We start from the raw sequence: 21,627 nt of genomic DNA on the forward strand, positions 1-21,627 counted from the left end.
TGCTAACCACTTTTAATGACTGCCGCCTGCAGCAATCGGATGCAATCTCTAGGGCGAAAGTTTGGGGCCCAAATGCTCTGCAGATGTATTGTTCTGCCGTTGCCTAGCGATGCATCTGTACAGCACTAGGACCCCCCGAGCTGTCCCTCTTAATGAACGCATTGGATCGCAACAGAACTGCAGTCTGGGGATAATGCTGCCAGGCTAGTAATAAAATATGGCATGTGTGGTATCATTTTAACCAGGAAGGGCCAAATAATGTATGTGTTTTATAACTATGGGATTTGTCAGGGAAAAATTAGGAAGGGTGAAAATGAAAAAATGTGTATTTTCTGCATTTACCCCTAATTATTATTATTTTTCAGGATTATAAAATAAAATAGGTTTTGGAAAACAAATATAACCAAAAGGAAACCTAGATTGTCCTGAAAAAATATACTTATAGATATGCACAGTATCTCCCTCTGTGCATGTGTATATCTATAAAAAAACAGCAGACTTTTAGCCGCATTGTTAGTGGGTGTGGTTATAGATAATGGCAGTTGGTGCTGTCTTGTTTTTTTTCATGTTTGCCAGCAGTAAAGATGATGATGCGCAGGCTCATTGTGGATCAAACAATAGGAACAAATTACATGGCGAACCTAAATCCTTTCTTGAGCTTTCTTCTATTTTGTAACTTCTCACTTTGCAATGTATTGATTTATTTTTTCCCCTTATTACTATTTTTGGTACAGTTCCTCTTTAAGGTATAAGTTGGAAATCTATAATGATGATGAAGCCAGTTAGGTAGCAGTGAGTTTATTCTGGTAAGTGGTAGAGACATTAAAACCCTGGACTGGAATCCCTCATTGCTTTCCCTTCTTCTTCTTGGGACGGGATTTCCTCTTGGTTTTGGACTCCACTATCTGTTGAGACTGTCTCTTCAGAGCAGCTCGAGTCACCACGTCCCCTTCATCCTCACCGCTGTCTTCTTCATCTGCAGAAAGGGGGGACAGGAAGTGTCAGGACACAGAAGCCGGTGTATTAACCTCCCTAGCGTTCTGATTATATGCGGCGCACGGCCGCGGGATCACCTTATGGAGTGAGAATAAGTAGTGTTAGTTTTGGAATTCGGGACCATGTGGTTCGGAACCCTAACAGCCGCATTCAGCAGGATGAGATGCATTTTTTAGCTCTGATACTTCCTGATTCCCAGCTTGAAAGTGGAAGTGTCAGAGCTAAATGGAACGCACCCCAATGTCCAATGCTGAAATGATGCTGAATGCATGTGTTTAGGTTCCAAACCATGTGGTCCCTTACTCGAACACCAACGCTAAGAATAAGGCCTCAAGCTTAAAGTGTAACTGTCGGGCATAAAATAAAAAATCAATTCTTTATTTTTATCTGGTAAACAAGTAATACGGATGCTAACCAGGCAATCCCAAAGCTAAAATCACTATTACTTTTCTTGTTGATAAATGATCATTCCCCAGTTTACCTGACTCTTATTTGGTACATCTGCCGCACAAAGGAAGTTGCAGGGCATGCTGGGTTGTCTTTTTTGCTTCTTTACTTTCCTCTCAGACTTAACTAATGCAACCTGATTGGCTGAAGCCTCTTTCCCTCCTGTTTTCCCCTCCCACACCTCTGTTCCTCTCTGATTGGCCGATATTTCTCATGCTGAGACAAAGCTGGATGGGAGTGTCTGAAGACTGGGAGGAGGTCAGGCAATGCATATACAATCAGGTAGAGGAGAGTAAGGGAGGAAATGACTCAGGATTGGCTTCAAGATAGACACAGTTAAAATGGAGAATCCTAAGAAGGAATTTCTCTTTTTTTACTATAGAAAAATCACTAAAATCAAACCGTGGACAGTGCAATACATATACTGTATATCTACTTATATATGTGTTGTTTTTTTCTGAGATAGTATGGCTGACAGCTCCTCTTTAAAGGACCACTATGGCAAAGATTGTAAAATTTAAAATGCATGTGTGTGAATATGTACATTTGTTCCAGAGTAAAATGCACTGCAAATTACTTTTGTTCAAGTCGCTGTCTTTTAGGTTGTAGAAATCTGACAGATCTGTCAGGTTTAGACTAGTCCATCTCCTCACATGGGATAGTCAGGGCTTTCTTCAGTTCTAAAGAACGAACTAAATGGCAATTGCTCAGTCCAACTGCCAAAATAACATGCAAAAGAGTAGGAAGGTTGGCTGGCACGTTTGTATAGTTCTTTTCTAGGGAGTGCTTTTTGTAAAGAATAAAGAAAACACTGATAATCCCCCCCCCCAAGGAAATGGACTAGTCCAAAACCTGTCAGATCTTTACTGCGTATTACAAGTGGCAGCAACGTAGAAAAAAAAGTAATTTATAGTGCATTTTAATCTGGGAGAAACGTACATGTAATACATCATAGATAATACATTATCTATATATTTTACATTTTACAGTTTTTTTAAGATAGTGGTCCATTAAACTGCTTCTTCCTCCCACATACATGTAATTAAGGCACTGGGACATTTGGGTGCAGGGTGAAGCCGAAAAACGCTTCCCCCTGCTCCTGCAAGAGTCCAGGCGGCATTAACCTCTTGAGGACCACAGGCTTATTATTATTATTATTATTTATTGTATTTATAAAGCGCCAACATATTACGCAGCGCTGCACAATAGATAAAAGGGTTAACATACAAGGTAGGACATACAGGAAACTCACAACAAAACAAGATCATGCAAATGATTTGATAATACAGTGTCATAGGTCAAAATAGAGACTGTTCTAGTCCACAAGAGGGGTGATTGTCAGTAGGATTGCATAATCAAGCTGGAAACACTAAGGGAGATGGCCCTGCCAGAGGCTTACAATCTAAAGGGTGGGGGTGGAGACAATAGGTGTATCTGTTGAGAGGGTGTCTAACAGAACATATTATGGTGCTGGTGTAGGGGGGTATGCGACCAGGCCATTTTTTACAATTCAGCACACTGCAGCTTTAACAGTGTGCTGCACGGCCATACAACTTAATACACAAATGAATCTTGCCTCCTTATCTTGCCACCAACAGAGCTTTCTGTTGGTGGCATCTGCTTGCTGCTGCAACGTTCCCAGCCTATGAGAGGGGTCAGCTTGTGAACCTCTCCTGGGGACAGCTCAGTGACAGAGCAGTCCCCCGTACAGCGCTGCACTAGATCACAGCGCTGTACAAGACATTTTTGCTAGTTTCTTTTTTTTCTTTTACAGCCTGCCAGCCGCTATTGTGGCTGGCAGGTTGTTTACGGAGCTCCGCAACTCAGAGTGCGCAATCCCAGCTAATCGCCGCCCCCAGGACTCGATGCCAATCGGCGTTAGGCGGACCTTCCCGAAGCCTATCGGCGTTAGGCGGTTGGGAAGGGGTTAATTACTATTCCCCCTTCAGGTCGTTGTGGACTCTACGGAAAGACATAATTCGGCTTCCAGCTATTGCTGGTAGACGAATTATGCTGTTTTTATCCTAATTTGGGTTCTGACTTTTGACTAAATGCGCCTCTATAGCCGTAATTCCCATTACAGCCTGTGGCAGCGCCAGCTGCAGCCAAAGCTCCAGCGCCATTCTTGCCTGACTCGCCTCCTCCCTCATCAAAGTGCTCCCACCGGCCAATCATCACCGTCTCTAGTCATGTGATATTAGGGACGAGATTAGTGGGCACTGATCTAATGACAGCTGACTAGTGGAGGCAGGTAAGTGAGGGAGGCCTGAGGCTCAATCTATAAACAGTTGTACGCCGGTTCACTGTTACATTCCTCTGGGCTGAACAACTATGGAAAAAATAAATCATCCTAAAAATCTGGCTTGCATTAATTTCAAATAAGAGCACATTCACACCATGCATATCGCAGCGTACATCGCATGTAACGAAAATACACACTGCGTGAGGCAAAACCCTAGCAGTGTACTCCTGCCTATTGATTTCTATCGGTCTTGTCCAGGAACACTGTATGTAGACAACGTGCACCACACTAGCAGAGTACTGCTGCCTATTAATCTCTATGGGCCTTGTCCAGTAACACTGTATGCAGACAACGTGCACCACACTAGCAGTGTACTGCTGCCTATTGATTTCTATGGGTCTTGTCCAGTAACACTGTATGTAGACAAGGTGCACCACACTAGCAGTGTACTGCTGCCTATTAATCTCTATGGACCATGTCTGGGAACACTGTATGTAGACAACGTGCACCACACTAGCAGAGTACTGCTGCCTATTAATCTCTATGGGCCTTATCCAGTAACACTGCATGTAGACAACGTGCACCACACTAGCAGTGTACTGCTGCCTATTAATCTCTATGGGCCTTGTCCAGTAACACTGTATGCAGACAACGTGCACCACACTAGCAGTGTACTACTGCCTATTAATCTCTATGGGCCTTGTCCGGGAACACTGTATGTAGACAATATGCACATAAAGAAGCATGGCCCATAGAGATCAACAGGCAGTAAGATTGCATACGTTTTACCACGCATTACAATTTACGTGTTACATATGTGCATCGTGTGAATGCAGACTTCAAGTGAACCAGAGGTGAGAGTTATATGGAGGCTGCCATATTTATTTCCTTTTAAGTAATGCAAGTTGCCTGGCTGTCCTGCTGATCCTCTGCTTCTAAAACTTTCTGCCGTAGGCCCTGAACAAGCATGCAGCAGATCAGGCGTTTCCGACATTATTGTCAAATCTGACAAGATTAGCTGCATGCTTGTGTCTGGTGTAATTCAGACGTTACTGCAGCCAAGTAGATTAGCTGGGCTGCCAGGCAACTGGTATTGCTTAAAAGGAAACAAATATGGCAAGCTCCATATTACTCTCCCCTCGGGTTCACTTTAAATGCTGGACACAGCTCACTGATGGGTATAAACATTTACAGAACCTCTGGCAAGCAGTCAAGTCACTCACTAACCTGCTGATCCTAACCATGTGTATTGCAGCTGAAGTTCTAAAGTCTAAAGTGACCCTGACTGTACCTTTACTCAATCCAATAAAATGTTTACTGATGTATCATCTAATCCATCCGTCGCTATGCTGCTAGTAGCATTGTGCAGTTGTTGTACATAACTCATATTGCGCTTTGTTTATTTTCCATTAGCCATGTAGCTTATTGTTTCTTGTACGTCATGTAATAGGGTTAGATTTAAGACTTTTGTCAAAATACGGCTTAGGGCTCTTTCCCGCTAGGAATTGTGATTGCGTTCCTTTGCAATTTACGCCACTGCGTCTCTGCTGTGATCCGTTAGGTGTGGGCATGACTGCAGAGCGATTTGAGCCAGGAAGAAATAAAAGACCAAAGGAGAGGGCATTTGCCCAATTGTGGGGAAATCGCATAGTGATGCGATAGCTATGCGATCTTCCTGCGCTCCTATACAAAGTATAAGAGCTAAATGGCAGATGAAACGCAGCAGGAAGAGGATTGTGCTCGGGAAAAAAACCTCCTAATATCTCGAAGATCCGCCCCTTCCTGCATCCAGACACTATGAAGCTGCTCATCCATGCCCTCATCATCTCCCGGTTTGATTTCCACAACTTCCTTCTGTGTGGCCTCCTCTTGAACTGCATTGCCCCATCCTTCAACACATTCAAGCTAGCCCTGAAAATCCACCTCTCCAAGATGGCCTATCCACCCCCTACTACGCAGCAACTCTCTCCTGAATACTTATTCTACAGCCCTACTTAGTGTGTCCATCCCCCCTCCCCGTAGATTGTAAGTTTTTGGTAGGGTCCTCCCTTCCCCAGTGTACTCTACATGATCATGTGCTCCTTTCCTATGACAGCCTCGTACTTGTACTACTGGACCTACCTAACCAGCCCCAAATCACATGATCATGTATTTTGTACCCTGTTTGCCTTGTACAGCTTTGTCCTATCTTATATAACCTTGTTACGTCTGTCTTCCTTGTATCATTGTATATATTTATTGTCCAGTGCTGCATAATATGTTGGCGCTTTGTAAATACAATAAATAATAATAAAATGCCCATAGTGGAAAAGAGTTCTTAATGTTTTTTATTTCTGGTTTAGTTGTGTATTGTTCATTATAATACCCGTATATCCTCGAATATAAGTCGTCCTTGAGTATAAGTCGACTCCAACATTTGACCCTCTTAACCTCTTTAGCGATTATCACGAGTCCAGCTCGGGGTGAAAAAAACAAGCCTTGGAGCGGTTATCCCGAGCTGAACTTGTGGTACCCGCCGGGAGGTCTATGCAGAGCAATGCGTGCAGCGGGTGTTTTTACTCACCTCCTGGGGGATCCTGACGTTGGCAGCCGTTCTTCTTCCTCTCCTCCAAGGCTCTTCTTCTCCCTGATGAGATCGCTGTTTGTCATCATGACGACAGCCGGCAATCTCACCATAGGGTTACAGTGCCACCCAGAGGTCGGAGGGAGAACTGCAGTGTTGGATCCCAGGGAGGTAAGTGAGTGCTAAGGTGGCTGCAGATCTCTCTGAGGTGTGATTTTTTCCCCCCAGGCTTTAGAATCTAAAAGCATGCTAAAAAATTTCACTGCCTTTAGACCCCCTAATATCCGGAAAAAATCAGATCGCCAAGGTGGTTAAGCTGGAATTTTTTATTGAGTCAAGTATAAGTCTACCCAGCAAAGTTAATTGCGGCACTTGGGGACAAGGAAGAAGTAACAGCTGCACTTGGGGACCAGGAGGGGTCAATGACTGCATTGCATACGGTATTGAAGCCATTAAAACCCTCCTGTCCCTTAAGTGCAGCCAATAACTCCCCCAGGCCCCCAAGTGCCGCAATTATTCACTCCCCTTCCTGCAGCCCAGTATTTCCCTCCCTGCCCCTTAATTGTTGTGGCCGGGACTTTCAGACCTGTGTTTCTTTGGCATTTCCTTTATCAAGTGTAAATTGCTGTAAATGGGAATGTCACATGACTCAGTGTCCTCAGTGTTGCTTGTGACTCGTGTATAAGTCGACCACTATACTTTTATTTAGTGAATCAGACTTCAATTTCATGTCACTGTTCTGAGCTGTAACTACCACTACGCTGCAGTGCTGAGCTGCCCGGTAATGGTACCGTTTTTATGAACAATTTTATTTTTCAATAAATCAGATCAAATTGTATAAAAAAGAAAAATGAGCTATTGCACACGACACATTGAAAATGATTATATAGCTGATTGTATATACTGTAAGTGCAGATTTCTGCTTACCTTCAAATGCATCCTGTTTAGCGGGAGCCGGGAGGGAGATGCGGACATTGTAAGCTGGAAGTTTGCCCTCTATCTTAGCCTGAAACTGGACAATAAACACAGGCCTGTAAGAAACACTAAGGGCCCGTTTCCAACTAGAGCGAATCTGCATGCGTTTTCTGCATGCAGATTCGCATAAGCAATACAAGTGGATGGGACTGTTTCCACTTGTCCGGTATTCTGTGCTTTTTGTCGTGCAGAAAAAAATCTGCACGGCAGACCCATCAGAATTCGTCGGTAATGTAATTAATAGGAAACACGCAAGTGTTTTAGTCTTGCGGGTTTCCATGCGTTTTCACTTGCGTTTTCGCATAAAAACCCATATCAATGCTTACCGGCAATGACATGGTTAAAATCGCATAGCGCAAACCGCAAGCGAATCCGCATACAAATGTGAACGAATCCGCAACCACATGCGGATTCGTTGATGCATTTATCGTGATGGAATCGCGACGCAATAGAGGAAACGGGCCCTAAAAGGTAACATAAGCTGCGTATACACGGTGTTATTTTATGATAGACTGTATTTAAAGCAGACCTGAAGCAGAAAAAAAATCATGTTATAGTGAATTGTATGTGTAGTACTGATAATGAATAGAATATTAGTAGCAAAGAAAGGAGTCTTATATTTTTATTTGAAGTTATATAGCTTTTTTTTTATAACATTGCACCATTCTGTCACAGTTGCAGTTTTAAAGCAACACTCTATCGTTTAAGCTATAAAACAAAGCAGAAATAATGAACCTTTGAACTTTCCTGCAGTAAAACCTTATCTCAAGCTGTCTCACTGTTTCTTGGCTGTTTAAGTGCTTCAGAAAACAGGACTGTATTCCACCCAGTGGGTAATCTGCTCTGATCATTTTTGATCATTTGTATAGTGATTTTCCATACCTCCCAACATCTGAATTATAGAAAGTGGGACACTTAGGCCACACCCCTGACCACACCCCCAACCCCCTAGTCACGCCCACCAAAAAGGTTTTTAAATAAATACTTTTAATTAATAAATAATATGAATTACTCCCGAAAGGGGAGGCGCGTGAGGGTGCCAGTGGGTGGGGAGGAGGGTGAGGGTGGCCGTGGGTGGGCAGAGAGGGGGAAAAAAAACGACCGAGGCACCAGCCCGGGGATGTGGTATGTGGCATGGATGGCCGCCGCCATTAAATTTCTCTCTCCCTCCCTCCTAATGTGCCCCCAGTGTCCCCCCTGCCTGCAGAGTAAAATGTGCAGCGGAGCTGGCTGTAAATCTTACCATTGCCTCTCCGTGCATACCGGGATCTGGCTCTTCTAGGCTTTCTGCTTCCTGTGACGTCACAGGAAGCAGGAAGCGAGAAGACCAGATGAGATCCCGGTAGGCACGGAGAGGCAACGGTAAGATTTACAGCCCGCTCCACTGTGCATTTTACTCTGCAGGCAGGGGGGACACTGGGGGCACATTAGGAGGGAGGGAGAGTGGAATTTAATGGCGGCGGCCATCCATGCCGCATACCGCATCCCCGGGCTGGTTCCTAGATCGTTTTTCCCCCCTCTCTCCCCAGCGGTCGGGACCTGGGGGGGGGGGGGGCAGCGCGGGATAGCGGGAGGGGCCCCCAAAATCAGGACCGTCCCGACGAAAACGGGACGGTTGGGGGCTATGATTTTCTCCTGTCGGACTCAAAGCACTCGAGCTGCAGCCACTGGGACGTGCTCAAGAGGCCACCCTGCAGTGTGAGGAAGTCTTGCCTTGAACTCCTTACTGAATAGGTACTGACCCTAGCCAGGATTCAAACCCTGGTCTCCCATATTGAAGGCTGTGCCCTTAACCAGTCCACTATCCAGCTACTAGCGATGGGTAATAGCTCAGAGAAGCTCTTTTACATAGATAACAACTGAAGTTTCTTAACTCTTCCTGTACTGGAAGACAATATGTGACTCTTTTCTTTGCTACTCATTTCTTAGCTGTACTACACATACAATTTTTTATCTCATAAGTTTATTTTAGCTGATTTAAAGAGCTTCTTCCAAACAAAAGTCTTAATATGTAGAGAGATTCAATTCACACGAGCGCAGCAATATGAACAAGACCCCCAAACAACTGAAGCCTATTTCAGCTTTTTGTGCCCCGACAGCTCATATCGCCTTCAGTTGTTTGGGGGTTCTTGTTCATATTGCTGTGCTGAAACCACCCGTGTGAATTGATTCTCTCTACATATTAAGACTTTTGTTTGGAAGAAGCTTTGACTACAATAATGAATTTAAGAAGATTGTTTCCCAACTTCCCTACGTAAGGTATGTGTCATGGTGCCTCTAGTGCTTATCACATGACACAGGCACCCCAGGGGAGAAGACACATGCAAGAGCAACTGGCTGTAGAAAGAAGACACTGGCCAGCGGATAAGTGAGTGCAAGCTCCACTGCCAACACTGTGCACGGCCTGGAAGGGAAAACACACGTAGATGGGGTAGACCTGGTGGGCCCAGCATGCAGTGCAGTGCATGGTTCCACAGATGTTCAGGTAGCATCAATACGGATTGATCTGATGGTCGAATCTGGTGGCCATCTAAACAGATATCTCTGTCGTTGTCTGGCACAATACCCCCACCCCTTCCACCCACAACAACACACCCATCCCAGATGACTTACCTCTTCATCCTCCATCTGTTTCAAGATGGCTGCAATGTCCTGGCCGTCCAGCTCCTCCATGAGTTTCTGTAATTTCTTCTCTGTGGTGTCCAGGAGGTCGAGGGTAAACTCATCAGACTGAGGAGACAGATCCTTTGCTGGGAAATGGCTCCTGGCCTGCAAAATAAATCAAATATCTCATCAATTCTTTAATGAACCTTTGACAAATAAAGCTGTCTATAAACCTGGTTCTGCTGTATCCAAAGTAAAGAAGATAAAAAGGGTGGTCTGTACTAGCCAATCAGGACCTTCCTTTGATTTCTTAAGTTGTGCCAGAAACAGGACATAAAGGAACGCTATGATCAGCGGTTTATTCACCTTATGGCCCTGACTTTGAGAACATCCCTTCTAGGGCCTCTTTTTCAAGGACAACTGAATTGTTCGATTAACGGCCACAAGCACTGTTACAAGCAGCCAAAAAGGCAGCATTCGGTAACACTGCGCGCGTCACGTTTGACACGCAGCGACCGACCTTACCTGGCCGCGAAAACCCGTCTCATGGCACATCTGAGGACAGCAACCACCAACTCAGATGCAACTACATGGGGGGAGTCGCCAGTTCACCACCTGTGCCGAGTGCTAGCAAGCGCCCGGCCACTGGACGGGAGCAGATGACATGACAGGTGGTGAATTCACTGCCTTCAGCTGCCCGTGGAAAAGAAGCCTAAATAAAGTATCCCTGGATTCAGGAGTTCTGCTATGTCCAATCTCCATGCATATTCTACTAGCTTCTTCACCTGGTATAAAGCACGGCCATTTAATCTCTTAAAGGACACCTAAAGTTGGAGTGATACGGAGGCTGCCATATTTATTTCCTTTTAAACAATACCAGTTGCCTGGATGTCCTGTTGGTCTTTCTGGTTGCAGCAGTGTCTGAATACCACCAGAAACAAGCATGCAGATAATCTAGGGCAGGGGTCAGAAACCTTTTGGCTGAAAGAGCCATAAACTCCACATATTTTAAATTGTAATTCCGCGAGACAATATGTTTCAAACTGGGACAGTAGGGCTCACGTTCCTGTTGCCATGGTGATGTGTATACAGTTGGTCAGACACGTCTTCAGCTTCTCTTGGGTTTCAGCAACATCAGCAATTTCCCAGAGAGAAGAAATACAGACTAACAGCTTGTACAATTAGCTAGCTGAGTTGGGGTTTGATTCACTTCTTTGTAGGACGAGATCCCCGCACTTTGGCCCAATAGGCTGCCTGTCAAGTGACAGGCAGCCAATTGGCCCAATCAAAGTGCGGGGATCTCGTCCTGCAAAGTCACTGGACCTGACAGGGTCCGTGGTGGAACAAATCGAGCGGCCGTTAGTTTTGGGGTAGCGCAAGTAAGTTAGCAGTGCATGCTACAGCAGTAGCTCGCCTACTTCGAAAATGTTACTTGCGCTGCCACACTAGACTGTGCTGCTTGAGCAGTGTAGCTTAGTGAATCAACCCCTACTGAGTTGTCTCTGAGCCAGATGCAGCCATCAAAAGAGCCACATCTGGCTCCTGAGCCATAGGTTCCCTACCCCTGATCTAGTCAGATGTCAGTCAGAAACACCTTATCTGCATTCTTGTCCAGGGTCTATGGCTAAAAGTATTAGAGGCAGATGATAGTTAGGACAGCCAGGCAACAGGTAATGTTTAAAAGAAAGAAAAACAAATATCCTCCATAACCCTCTCACTTCAGGTGTAGTGGAATGGCTTGTACTGAAGTGACTATAACATTGCTGAATGTCGCACTAGCAGCGGGTAGTAATATGTATATATTTTTGAATTAATAGGAATAGTCCTATGGAGGAATCTTTGTGATATGTATGTATTACTTTTTGTATAGTTCATATTTTTGGTTGGACACCGCAGGACTGGCGGGACACTCACCACCTTGATGTGCTGGACTTTGCTGGCCAGATGATCCACTCCAGACTTTACTGCACTCAGGATTTTGGACATTTTCTCCATCTCTTCCTTAGCCTTGTCCCGCCTCTTCTCCTCCTTCTGAAGGTGAGCTTGAAGCTCTTCCAGGATCTGCTGGCCGCTGTCACAGGGGAGGATGTCAAGGTGAGTAGTGATTAAAGCAAAACGCTAAAAACAGACATCTAAATACAGCAAAGCCCCTGGTGTCCGGCACAGGCGGGGATTGCCTGATACATGTGCTTGCCAGTTGCTTGAACCTGCCGTAAAATAACACTAACCTCCCCCTTGGAAAAGCAGCAACAACTTTCCGATCTTCCAGGCGCCATTCTGCACCTCCATCGGATCACGTGACACGCCAGGAACTGTACATGGGCCCCGGAAACCCGCTGCAAGCTGCATGATGTGTAGAAGATGGCGCCTGAACGATAGGAAAATTGTTGCTGCACTTCAGACCGCAAAAGTTCAGTTTTTATCCCCTCAGGCGTGCCGGTTAGTTCTGTATGCCTGAGTTCCAGATAATGGGGACATTGCTGTAGTGTCCTGAGGCTTCCTCCTTGGCCCCCAAATTCGTTGCATGAGTTTAGAGGGACCCAGCACTGGAAGGAAGGGGTGTAAGAAGATCGGCAAAGTCGCTGGACTATACAGATTCTTCCCTCTACTGATGTAAGTATCGAGGTTTTTTAGAGTTCAGGCACACTTTAAGGGCTGGAACCTACTAGAGCAATTTTCTGAGCGTTTAGGGAGCGATTCAAACCGCTAGCGAATTCCCTAAACGCTCAGCTAATATTAATGGATGGGCCAAATTCCACTTGAGTGATTGCGATTACCAAAACGCAGGACATGCTGCATTTTTTGCGCTTAGCGTTTCTGCTAAGTATATAAACGCTGGCCTAATCGCTCGTCAAAACCTACACAGAGCGATTTAGCTAGCGTTTTGCTTCTCTAAAACGTTACCCAAAAGTCCTTGTGCTTCCCAGAAGGCCTTAAAAAAGAGTCTCCTAGTTCCTGGTGACGTCTGCTGGATGGGCGGAAGTGCTACAGAGCTGCAGGCTGTGTGCAGAGGAAGATTTCTGGAGAAATGCCACGCAAAAGCTGGTTTACCTCTGAGGATGTCATTGTTAAAGTGCAGCCACATGAACTGCGTTATCATAAAAGCTGTGATGATTACAAAAGTAACCAGCAACCCAGCAAGCTATGGACTGAAATTGCCAAAGAGCTGTATGAAGAGGCTGGCTTGTCAGGGAGTCTGCTGTCACCCAAGCTGCAGGAGAGTAAAAGTGAGTTTGTTTATTATTTCAACCTACTATTTTAAAGGGATACTGTAGGGGGGTCGGGGGAAAATGAGCTGAACTTACCCGGGGCTTCTATTGGTCCCCCGCAGACATCCTGTGTTGGCGCAGCCACTCACCGATGCTCCGGCCCCGCCTCCAGTTCACTTCTGGAATTTCTGACTTTAAAGTCAGAAAACCACTGCGCCTGCACGCCCGTGTCCTCGCTCCCGCTGATGTCACCAGGAGTGTACTGCGCAGACACAGACCATACTGGGCCTGCGCTGTGCGCTCTTGATGACATCAGCAGGATCGAGGACACGGCAACTTAGGCACAGTGGTTTTCAGACTTTAAAGTCTGAAATTCCAGAAGTGAACTGGAGGCGGGGCCGGAGCATCGGTGAGTGGCTGCGCCAACACAGGATGTCTGCGGGGGACCATTAGAAGCCCCGGGTAAGTTCAACTCATTTTCCCCTGACCCCCCCCCCCCCCTACAGTATCCCTTTAAGTGTTTTGCTATATACCTTTGGTTGAGTGTTGGGAACATCATCAATCGACTGCTTATGTGACATACTGTAGAATGAAGCCTGGCTACACGGAATATGAATATAAATCATATTAATCGTCAAGTATGTACATTAGGTACTAACCTGCAATATAATCAATATGTTACAAATGTGTATTATGTATATTTTACAGTGAAAGGAGTAAAAAAAACGATGGAAGAATATAAAGGACAACTTTTGAAGGGAGCTCTTGGAAGAAGTAAAGGAGAGCAAAAGTGGGTCTGGGGCATCTACCAGGACCAAATATGTTTACACTGCGCAACTTGCTTTCCTCAGATGGAGTAACTCTTTTATGTGGATTTGTAACATACAAGATTTTTGTTCTCAGCCATAACACATGCAATATACGTACACATACAGTATGTCATGTTTACACCTGAAGTATTGACCAAGCTTTGTCCTTCCATAGGACACAAGATAATATTCCTGCTGATGTGCCGGTCATAGTTGACGAAGCTGATGATGAAGATGCCATGGACAATACTTCTGCACCTTTAATATCAGATACACAAAGTGATGACACCTCAAACACTAGTAGTGTCACATTAGTGTCTCCTTCACAGTCAAGTAGTAGTGTCCCATTAGTGTCTCCTTCACAGGCTACTACATCTGCCAAAAAACCTGCAAAAGTAACAGGAAGAGGAAGGCGCAAAGCTGGACTTACTACAGGACAAACCAGTTTTGAGACTGGTGTACTAAGTTCCATGCAGGAAGCAGTTGGTGCAATACATTACGCTAGATGTGATCATTATAATTTTGCTGTCAGTCTAGTACACTATATAAAGAAAGTCCCTGAAGAGAAAATCTTAGACCTTCGACGGGGTATTATTGATCTCATCAAAAAAAATATCACCTCCCACCCATCTAATACAGTGGACCAATCACACAGCTCTTCTTCCAGCACACCTTCACAATCACCTCCAGTGCCTATTCCGCCTTATCCCATACAACCACCCTATGGGCACTTTCAACAGAATCAGGGACAGCGTATATGTAAGTACATATGTACACACAATACATCACTCCAAAAATACTGGCTTGTTATTTTTATGTTATGTGTGCTTCATACAGATACAAAGTTGTATTTCAAGTTGTTTTTGTCCAATAAAAAAAAAAAAAAAAAAAAAAAGGTGCCAACCAATAAAAAAGACAAAACAAAATTAAAGTTACGTAAACTACCACTATTGTTTCTGTGTGACTACTTTAATGTGTGTGTTCACTACACACAATTGATGTCTATGTATACAATATATTGTGTGAAGTAAGTGATGATGGCACTCAAACAGGTGTGTAGTCCCCTTTAACCTCCCTGCCGTTATGATTATTTGCGGCGCAAGGCCGCAGGAGGTTTTTCTTTTGCTAATTTTTTTTAGCATGTAGCTAGCCTAGCGCTAGCTACATGCTTCCCCCCTCCCTTCGCTATCCCACCCACCCCTCCGATCCCCGCCAGCGCAAATACCCAACAAGAAATCCCGTTCTGAACGGGATTTCCTGTATGGGCTTCCCCCGTCGCCATGGGACTGACGTCATCGACGTCATTGATGTCATGACGTCAGAGGGAGTCCCAATCCACCATAGCGCAGCCTGGCGGTGATTGGCCAGGCTGCGCAAGGGGTCTGCAGGGGGGGGGCCTCTTTCGCGTGGGGTAGCGGCGGATCGGCGGCGATCGGAACAAACACGCAGCTAGCAAAGTGCTAGCTGCGTGTTTGAAAAAAAAATTGTGCAAATCGTCCCAGCAGGGCCAGAGCAATCCTCCCCGGCAGCATAGCCCGAGCTCAGCTCGGGATTACCGCCAAGGAGGTTAAAAGCTCAAAAAAACAGACACACTGGCAAAATTTGGTTGAAATTTTTTTTTTAACTAACCAATCAAATTGCAAATCGCTAAACGCTAATCGCTATCGCTCACAAAACGCTATGCACGTTTTGCAAAACACTCACCAAAATACACTCATTAAATCGCTTACAAACCGCTCCTACAAAACGCTAGCGATTAAGATTAGCGATAACGATTTGTAGTGGGTTCCAGTCCAAAGTTAGTGTTTGTATTCACTGGGCAGGAGGGGCATAACTATAGGGGAGCAGCCCCTGTGACTGCAGGGGAGCCCAGATCTGTAAAGGGGCCCAAATTCTACTTCTCTCCTTCCGATAAAGGGGTCCAGATCCTGTAGATCAGGGTTTTTGTGGCTGCACTTGTTATGGGTGTGAAGATAATGAAGCCCACACTTGTTTTATGAAACTTGCAAGGTGGCCCCCCAGGCTGTGAGGGTCACCAGAGTAGGCTGGGGAAGGGGTGTGAACATTTTGCTGGTGGGCCCCATGATTTGTAGTTAGCCACTGCTGGGCAGAATTATAAACAGAGATTAGAAATGTCACTACATGATATGGCCTTTCTTTCAGGTGAACTCATATACAGGGGCGTTGCTAGGATCCTAAGGGATCCGGGGCATTTTGGGCACTCCAGACAGAAAATGGGTGTGACCATGCACCAGGATGTGGGTGTGGTCATGGGTGGAACCAATTTTACATGAACTGCCCAGCAAAATGTTGGATGAAGCCCCCTCTCCATTAATAAAAAAAAATGCAGCAAATCACATAACTAGGCAGAGTTGCCTGGCTTCTGTGCTGGCTGGTCTGGCTTTCTGCTGGGCGGACTGGTCTGCTGCCAGGTTAACTGGCAATTCCCCCATAGCATTCTCTGACCTTCTAGCGGACCACCTCCCATGCTCCCACGGACCTCCCATTCAGGCACCACAACTCCCAGCATGCCCCCATAGAAGTACCACAGCTCCCTGCATGCTCCTATAAAGGCATTGCAGCAACAGCAACATGGCACCACCGCACCCAATATGCCCACATAGAGGCACCACAACACCCAGCATACTCCAGCTCCCAGCATGCCTTCCATTGAGGTACCACAGCTGACCCTGCCTGGGGACATCCGGGGCAGCCCAGGATAGACCCGGGGCACATGCCACTGATCTTTGGGGCTCATATACACTAAAGTAAAAAGCAGAACCGTCCCCTGCTCACCTTTGAACAAATTGATACATTAAGAACATTATTATTTAAAAATGAATAACATTTTCTCTTTTTGTCCTACACTGCAGTTTGCAGATAGTATAACAAAAACCCCCAAAACAAATAAGTTTTCTTTTTATAAGTGGCTTTAAATGCAATACCCCCATCCAGAAAAGACTGGCTGTAATGGCACAGTGACCTTCCTGCAGAACACATCAGGATGCCAGCCAACAAACAGTCTGATGTGACAGCAGGACATTATTACCCATGGCTGGAGGAGATATGGTGCCTGATGCATGAAGCAGTGGTAAAATTACTATGTGCAGGCCCTTCTTATTGTTGGGTGTGTGTGCAATTGGTGGTGGTGCGAGGGGGGGGGGTGTTGAGGGGGGCAAAACTGCTCTACACCATTGCAGTATTGTACCTGGACAGCTTGGCCTCTCTTAAGTCATGTGACCGAAAATGATGTACACCATTGGGGTATTGTACCTGGGCAGCTTGGTCTCTCCTGAGTCATGTGACCAGAAATGATGTATACCAATACCATTGAAGTATTGTACCTGGACAGCTTGGCCTCTCTTGAGTCATGTGAGCATAAATGATGTATACCAATACCATTTGAGTATTGTACCTGGGCAGCTTGGCCTCTCCTGAGTCATGTGACCAGAAATGATGTATACCAATACCATTTGAGTATTGTACCTGGGCAGCTTGGCCTCTTCTGAGTCATGTGACCAGAAATTATGTATACCAATACCATTGGAGTATTGTACCTGGAAAGCTTGGCCTCTCCTGAGTCATGTGACCAGAAATGATGTACACCATTGGAGTATTGTACCTGGACAGCTTGGCCTCTCCTAAATCATGTGACCAGAAATGATCCACACCATTGGAGTATTGTACCTGGACAGCTTGGCCTCTCCTAAATCATGTGACCAGAAATGATGCACACCATTGGAGTATTGTACCTGGACAGCTTGGCCTCTCTTGAGTCATGTGACCAGAAATGATGTACACCATTGGAGTATTGTACCTGGACAGCTTGGTCTCTCCTGGTCATGTGAGCAGAGATTATGTACACCATTGGAGTATTGTACCTGGACAGCTTGGCCTCTCCTGAGTCATGTGACCAGAAATGATGTACACCATTGGAGTATTGTACCTGGACAGCTTGGCCTCTGCGGATTTGTGTGACCAGAATGATGTACACCATTGGAGTATTGTACCTGGACAGCTTGTCCTCTCCTGGTCATGTGAGCAGAGATTATGTACACCATTGCAGTATTGTACCTGGGCAGCTTGGCCTCTCCTGAGTCATGTGACCAGAAATGATGTACACCATTGGAGTATTGTACCTGGACAGCTTGGCCTCTGCTGAGTCACGTGACCAGAATGATGTACACCACTGCAGTATTGCACCTGGACAGCTTGGTCTCTCCTGGTCATGTGAGCAGAGATTATGTACACCATTGCAGCATTGTACCTGGACAGCTTGGCCTCTCCTGAGTACTTGAGCTCTTGAAAAGCTTCCTGCAGCCTCTCCTTCTCCTCTTTCAGCCTCACCAGGCTCTTCTCATTCTCGCTCTTCAGCTCCTCCAGGTGTCGGTGGGTCTCTCCTTGTGCGATGAATCGCCTCACCACCTCCTGATAAACCCATGGCCAGACACAGAGGAGAAATATTAGCAATATGCTACCTCCCTTCTACTCCTAATATACAACTACAGTTAGTAATAAATGCAGGAAGCAGCATGGGGGTACCTTACTGGAGAGCAATGAACAGAATGTCCACATGTGTGAAAGTGGCCTAACAGACCATGAACTTCAATTTAGCAGCATTATTGCTATTCCAAATCTCTATTGGAAATGAAATAAACAGAGGAGAGAAAAGAGGAGGCTAACACTCATGGCTAGCATTCTCAAGATGTGAGATGTGCCTACAGTGGGGGCTACAGTAGACCACCACCCTACTGCATTATTCCATTACCTGGATTTGTGCTTTACTGGTATATTTTTACTTTTTTGGATTGCATGATTTCCTGCCCTGGAACACGTACAGTTATATGATCAGCTGTTTCACATTGCTGTGTATGCTATGGTACCTGTGAGAAGGCCAATATTTTTGGGCTCAGCAATTATGCAGATCTTAGTGCCCTAACTGTTTTTGACTTTTTACAGTTTTCTTTTTTTAACAGTGGTATTAAAGAGAAACTGTAACCAAGAATTAAACTTCATCCCAATCAGTAGCTGATAACCCCTTTTACATGAGAAATCTATTCCTTTTCACAAATGGATCATCAGGGGGCTCTGTATGGCTGATATTGTGGTGAAGCCCCTCCCACAGGAAACTCTGAGGACCATGGTCCTATATACACAAAAATATCCCTATCTGGGACTAAAATTTAACTTTTATTGGAAAGCCATTTAAAAGTACAAATACAGCAATAAGATAAAAGATGTCTGAATAATGGATTGCCAGAGGAGACTATAAAGTGTATACATATAGCAAGAGAAATCTAGTGAGAAATCTCAAGTCTTCCTAGCAAATCCAAAAGTACATAAAACACTACCCCCACCAAAAACCCGACATGTTTCACTTCCCGAGGGAAGCTTTTTCAAGGGACATATACATAAGTGCTGAGTGCAAAATGTGCTAAGGTGCAAATATATACAATTATATCATTTCAAGACATCAAAATAGCATCATGGCTATATAATAGCAGCCAGACGCACAGCTCCTCACACTGATCCTTTTATACTCACACTAGGACCTAGGCAGGGCCGGATTACCGACCAGGCAACAAAAGCAGTCGCTTGGGGCCCCATTCAGAGTCAAAGGGGCCCCATCAGCACATAAACCAGCCCTCGCCATCCTGTCAGCGGTGGCTGGATGGTATAATACTTAAAGGGACTCTGAGCTGTGCAGTAACTATGGAAAGTTGCATATCATTTTAAAGCCCTCTTTCTCTTCTTTCCAACAATATATAAACGGCCACCCTATGCCTTTTAGTTTTCGCTATATTCGTGATTGAAATCGCGTCCACAGGACAACTTTTCTCCAAAGTCGGCAGCTCGATTCAGCACAATGCAATGAAATACAAGGAACCCAGGGGGATATAATTACAAACATCATGCTGGTAGGTGTGAGGATGTAATTCATTAGTTGTGGGTATGCTTAAAGGCATACCCACAGGCACTGCTCGGAGTCCCTTTAAGGGCTCTGCGTCTGACACAGGAGACCAGGGTTCGTATCTCGGCTCTGCCTGTTCAGTAAGCCAGCACCTATTCAGTAGGAGACCTTAGGCAAGTCTCTCTAACACTGCTACTGCCTATAGGGTGCGTCCTAGTGGCTGCAGCTCTGGAGCTTTAAGTCCGCCAGGAGAAAAGCGCGATTTAAATGTTATTTGTCTTGTCTTGTCAAATGATGCCGTGCGCTGCTGATTGTCTTCAGAGCCAGGCTATCCTCCTAGGTCCCCTCCTGCTACTGTGCGCTCTGCCGCTGCCCACTTCGCCCTCCCATCCCACAGAGAACCACAGCTGCAGCAAGAAAGATAGCAGCAGATGGCAAAAGCTCACTCACCTGTCCATGATCCAAACGATAGAGATCCCGTCATCTGAAACCCATCTGTCTCTTCTACAGTGCAGCCGCTCGCTCTGAACTTCCTGATTCTCAGATCAGACAGGAAGTAGGAAGTAGTAATAGTAGTAGTAACAAAGCGGCAGCACTCTAGAGGATACAGATGGGCTCCGGATGACGGGACCTCTATTGCTTGGATCGCAATAGGTGAATGTGAGTTATCTGGTGCTGTCATTCTCCCCCGCTGCGGCTGCCTTCTCTGCTGGACTATCGTATTCACTGGGATGGAGGCTGCATGGTGGCTGTCTAGTTTGGGAGGAAATCGGTTGTTCGGTGGTGGGGGTGGTTATGTAATTCTGTCTGGGGAACGGCTTCCGGTTTGGCGGTGTCCAGATCTTTCTGCTATTTCCAGGCTGGAGATGCAGGGGGAAAGTGCTGCTGCTGTGATATCTGGCGCCCTCTTCACAGGGGTGCCCCAGCTCCTGAGTGCAAATGTCCCAGCCATTCATCTCTCACTCTGCATTTTGCCGCTGCTATTTCCTGCATTGTGCACCCACAGAGGAAAGCGGGCTGTTGCCCATAGCAACCAGTAGCTCGGCTGCCCCGGTGTGTGCGACATATTGCTGTGCAGCTGCATCTTCTGATTCTATTACAACATGATGGGGGGCCCAAATCAGTTACTTTGCTTAGGGCCCCATGTAGCCTTAATCCGGCTCTGGACCTAGGGGAGGAGCTAAGTCACCTGTCGGACATGCCCACCTTGTTGGATATGATTATTGGTCAAAATAGCCATCAATCACTTTTCCCACCAATGGGGAGTTAGCGCTATACCTGTCATGTAACAGCTTTTTATGCTTAAAAAGCCCATTGCAGTCGATTATTTCTTGAAAACTCGCAGTACACATGTCAGAGGACACTCTGAGTTCCTTTTACGACTCTTGGAATTTATTTTGACTAGGAATTATTTTTTATTTCAGAATCAATACTATTTACAGTTAAAGGGATGTGCGATGGGGACAGCCTGTGCGCCCTCTTTCGCAAATCTTTTTTTGGGGTGGTGGGAGGATACGGTGGTCTTTGGAGAGGAGTTGGCAATCTATGCCTCTCACATCCTTTTCTGGGGCCGTTTCATAGATGATATCTTCATACTGTGGGACGGCCCCAGAGAGCTTTTTGAGGATTTTGTGGACCAGCTGAACCACAATGAGATAGGCATGTGGTTTACCTATGAGATTGGCGAAGATTCACTGAATTTCCTTGATGTCCAGATTAAGAAGAACAATGAGGGGGGCCTTGATACGAGGATATATAGAAAACCAACGGCAACAAACTCTTTGTTAAACTGGGAAAGTTATCATCCTGAACCCTTAAAAAGAGGTATTCCGAAAGGCCAGTTCTTGAGAGCAAGAAGAAACTGCTCTAAT

At 45.6% G+C, this 21,627-nt stretch overlaps 1 protein-coding gene across 2 annotated transcripts in view; it reads right to left on the bottom strand.

The window, feature by feature from the left end:
* Positions 1 to 782: 782 nt before the first annotated feature.
* Positions 783 to 21,627, bottom strand: part of ODAD3 (outer dynein arm docking complex subunit 3) — a 45,161-nt gene continuing 24,316 nt past the window's right edge. For both annotated transcript variants that reach the window (XM_068274252.1, XM_068274253.1), the window contains 5 exons: positions 18,113 to 18,273; positions 11,742 to 11,898; positions 9,837 to 9,992; positions 7,176 to 7,260; positions 783 to 976 (listed from right to left, as the gene is read on the bottom strand). In XM_068274252.1, the coding sequence (XP_068130353.1) occupies positions 846 to 976; positions 7,176 to 7,260; positions 9,837 to 9,992; positions 11,742 to 11,898; positions 18,113 to 18,273 (690 nt within the window). In that variant the 3' untranslated portion in view covers positions 783 to 845. The remainder of the gene's footprint in view (positions 977 to 7,175; positions 7,261 to 9,836; positions 9,993 to 11,741; positions 11,899 to 18,112; positions 18,274 to 21,627) is intronic.

This window comes from Hyperolius riggenbachi, chromosome 3 (genome assembly GCF_040937935.1).
Source record: "Hyperolius riggenbachi isolate aHypRig1 chromosome 3, aHypRig1.pri, whole genome shotgun sequence".
Lineage (NCBI taxonomy): Eukaryota > Metazoa > Chordata > Amphibia > Anura > Hyperoliidae > Hyperolius > Hyperolius riggenbachi.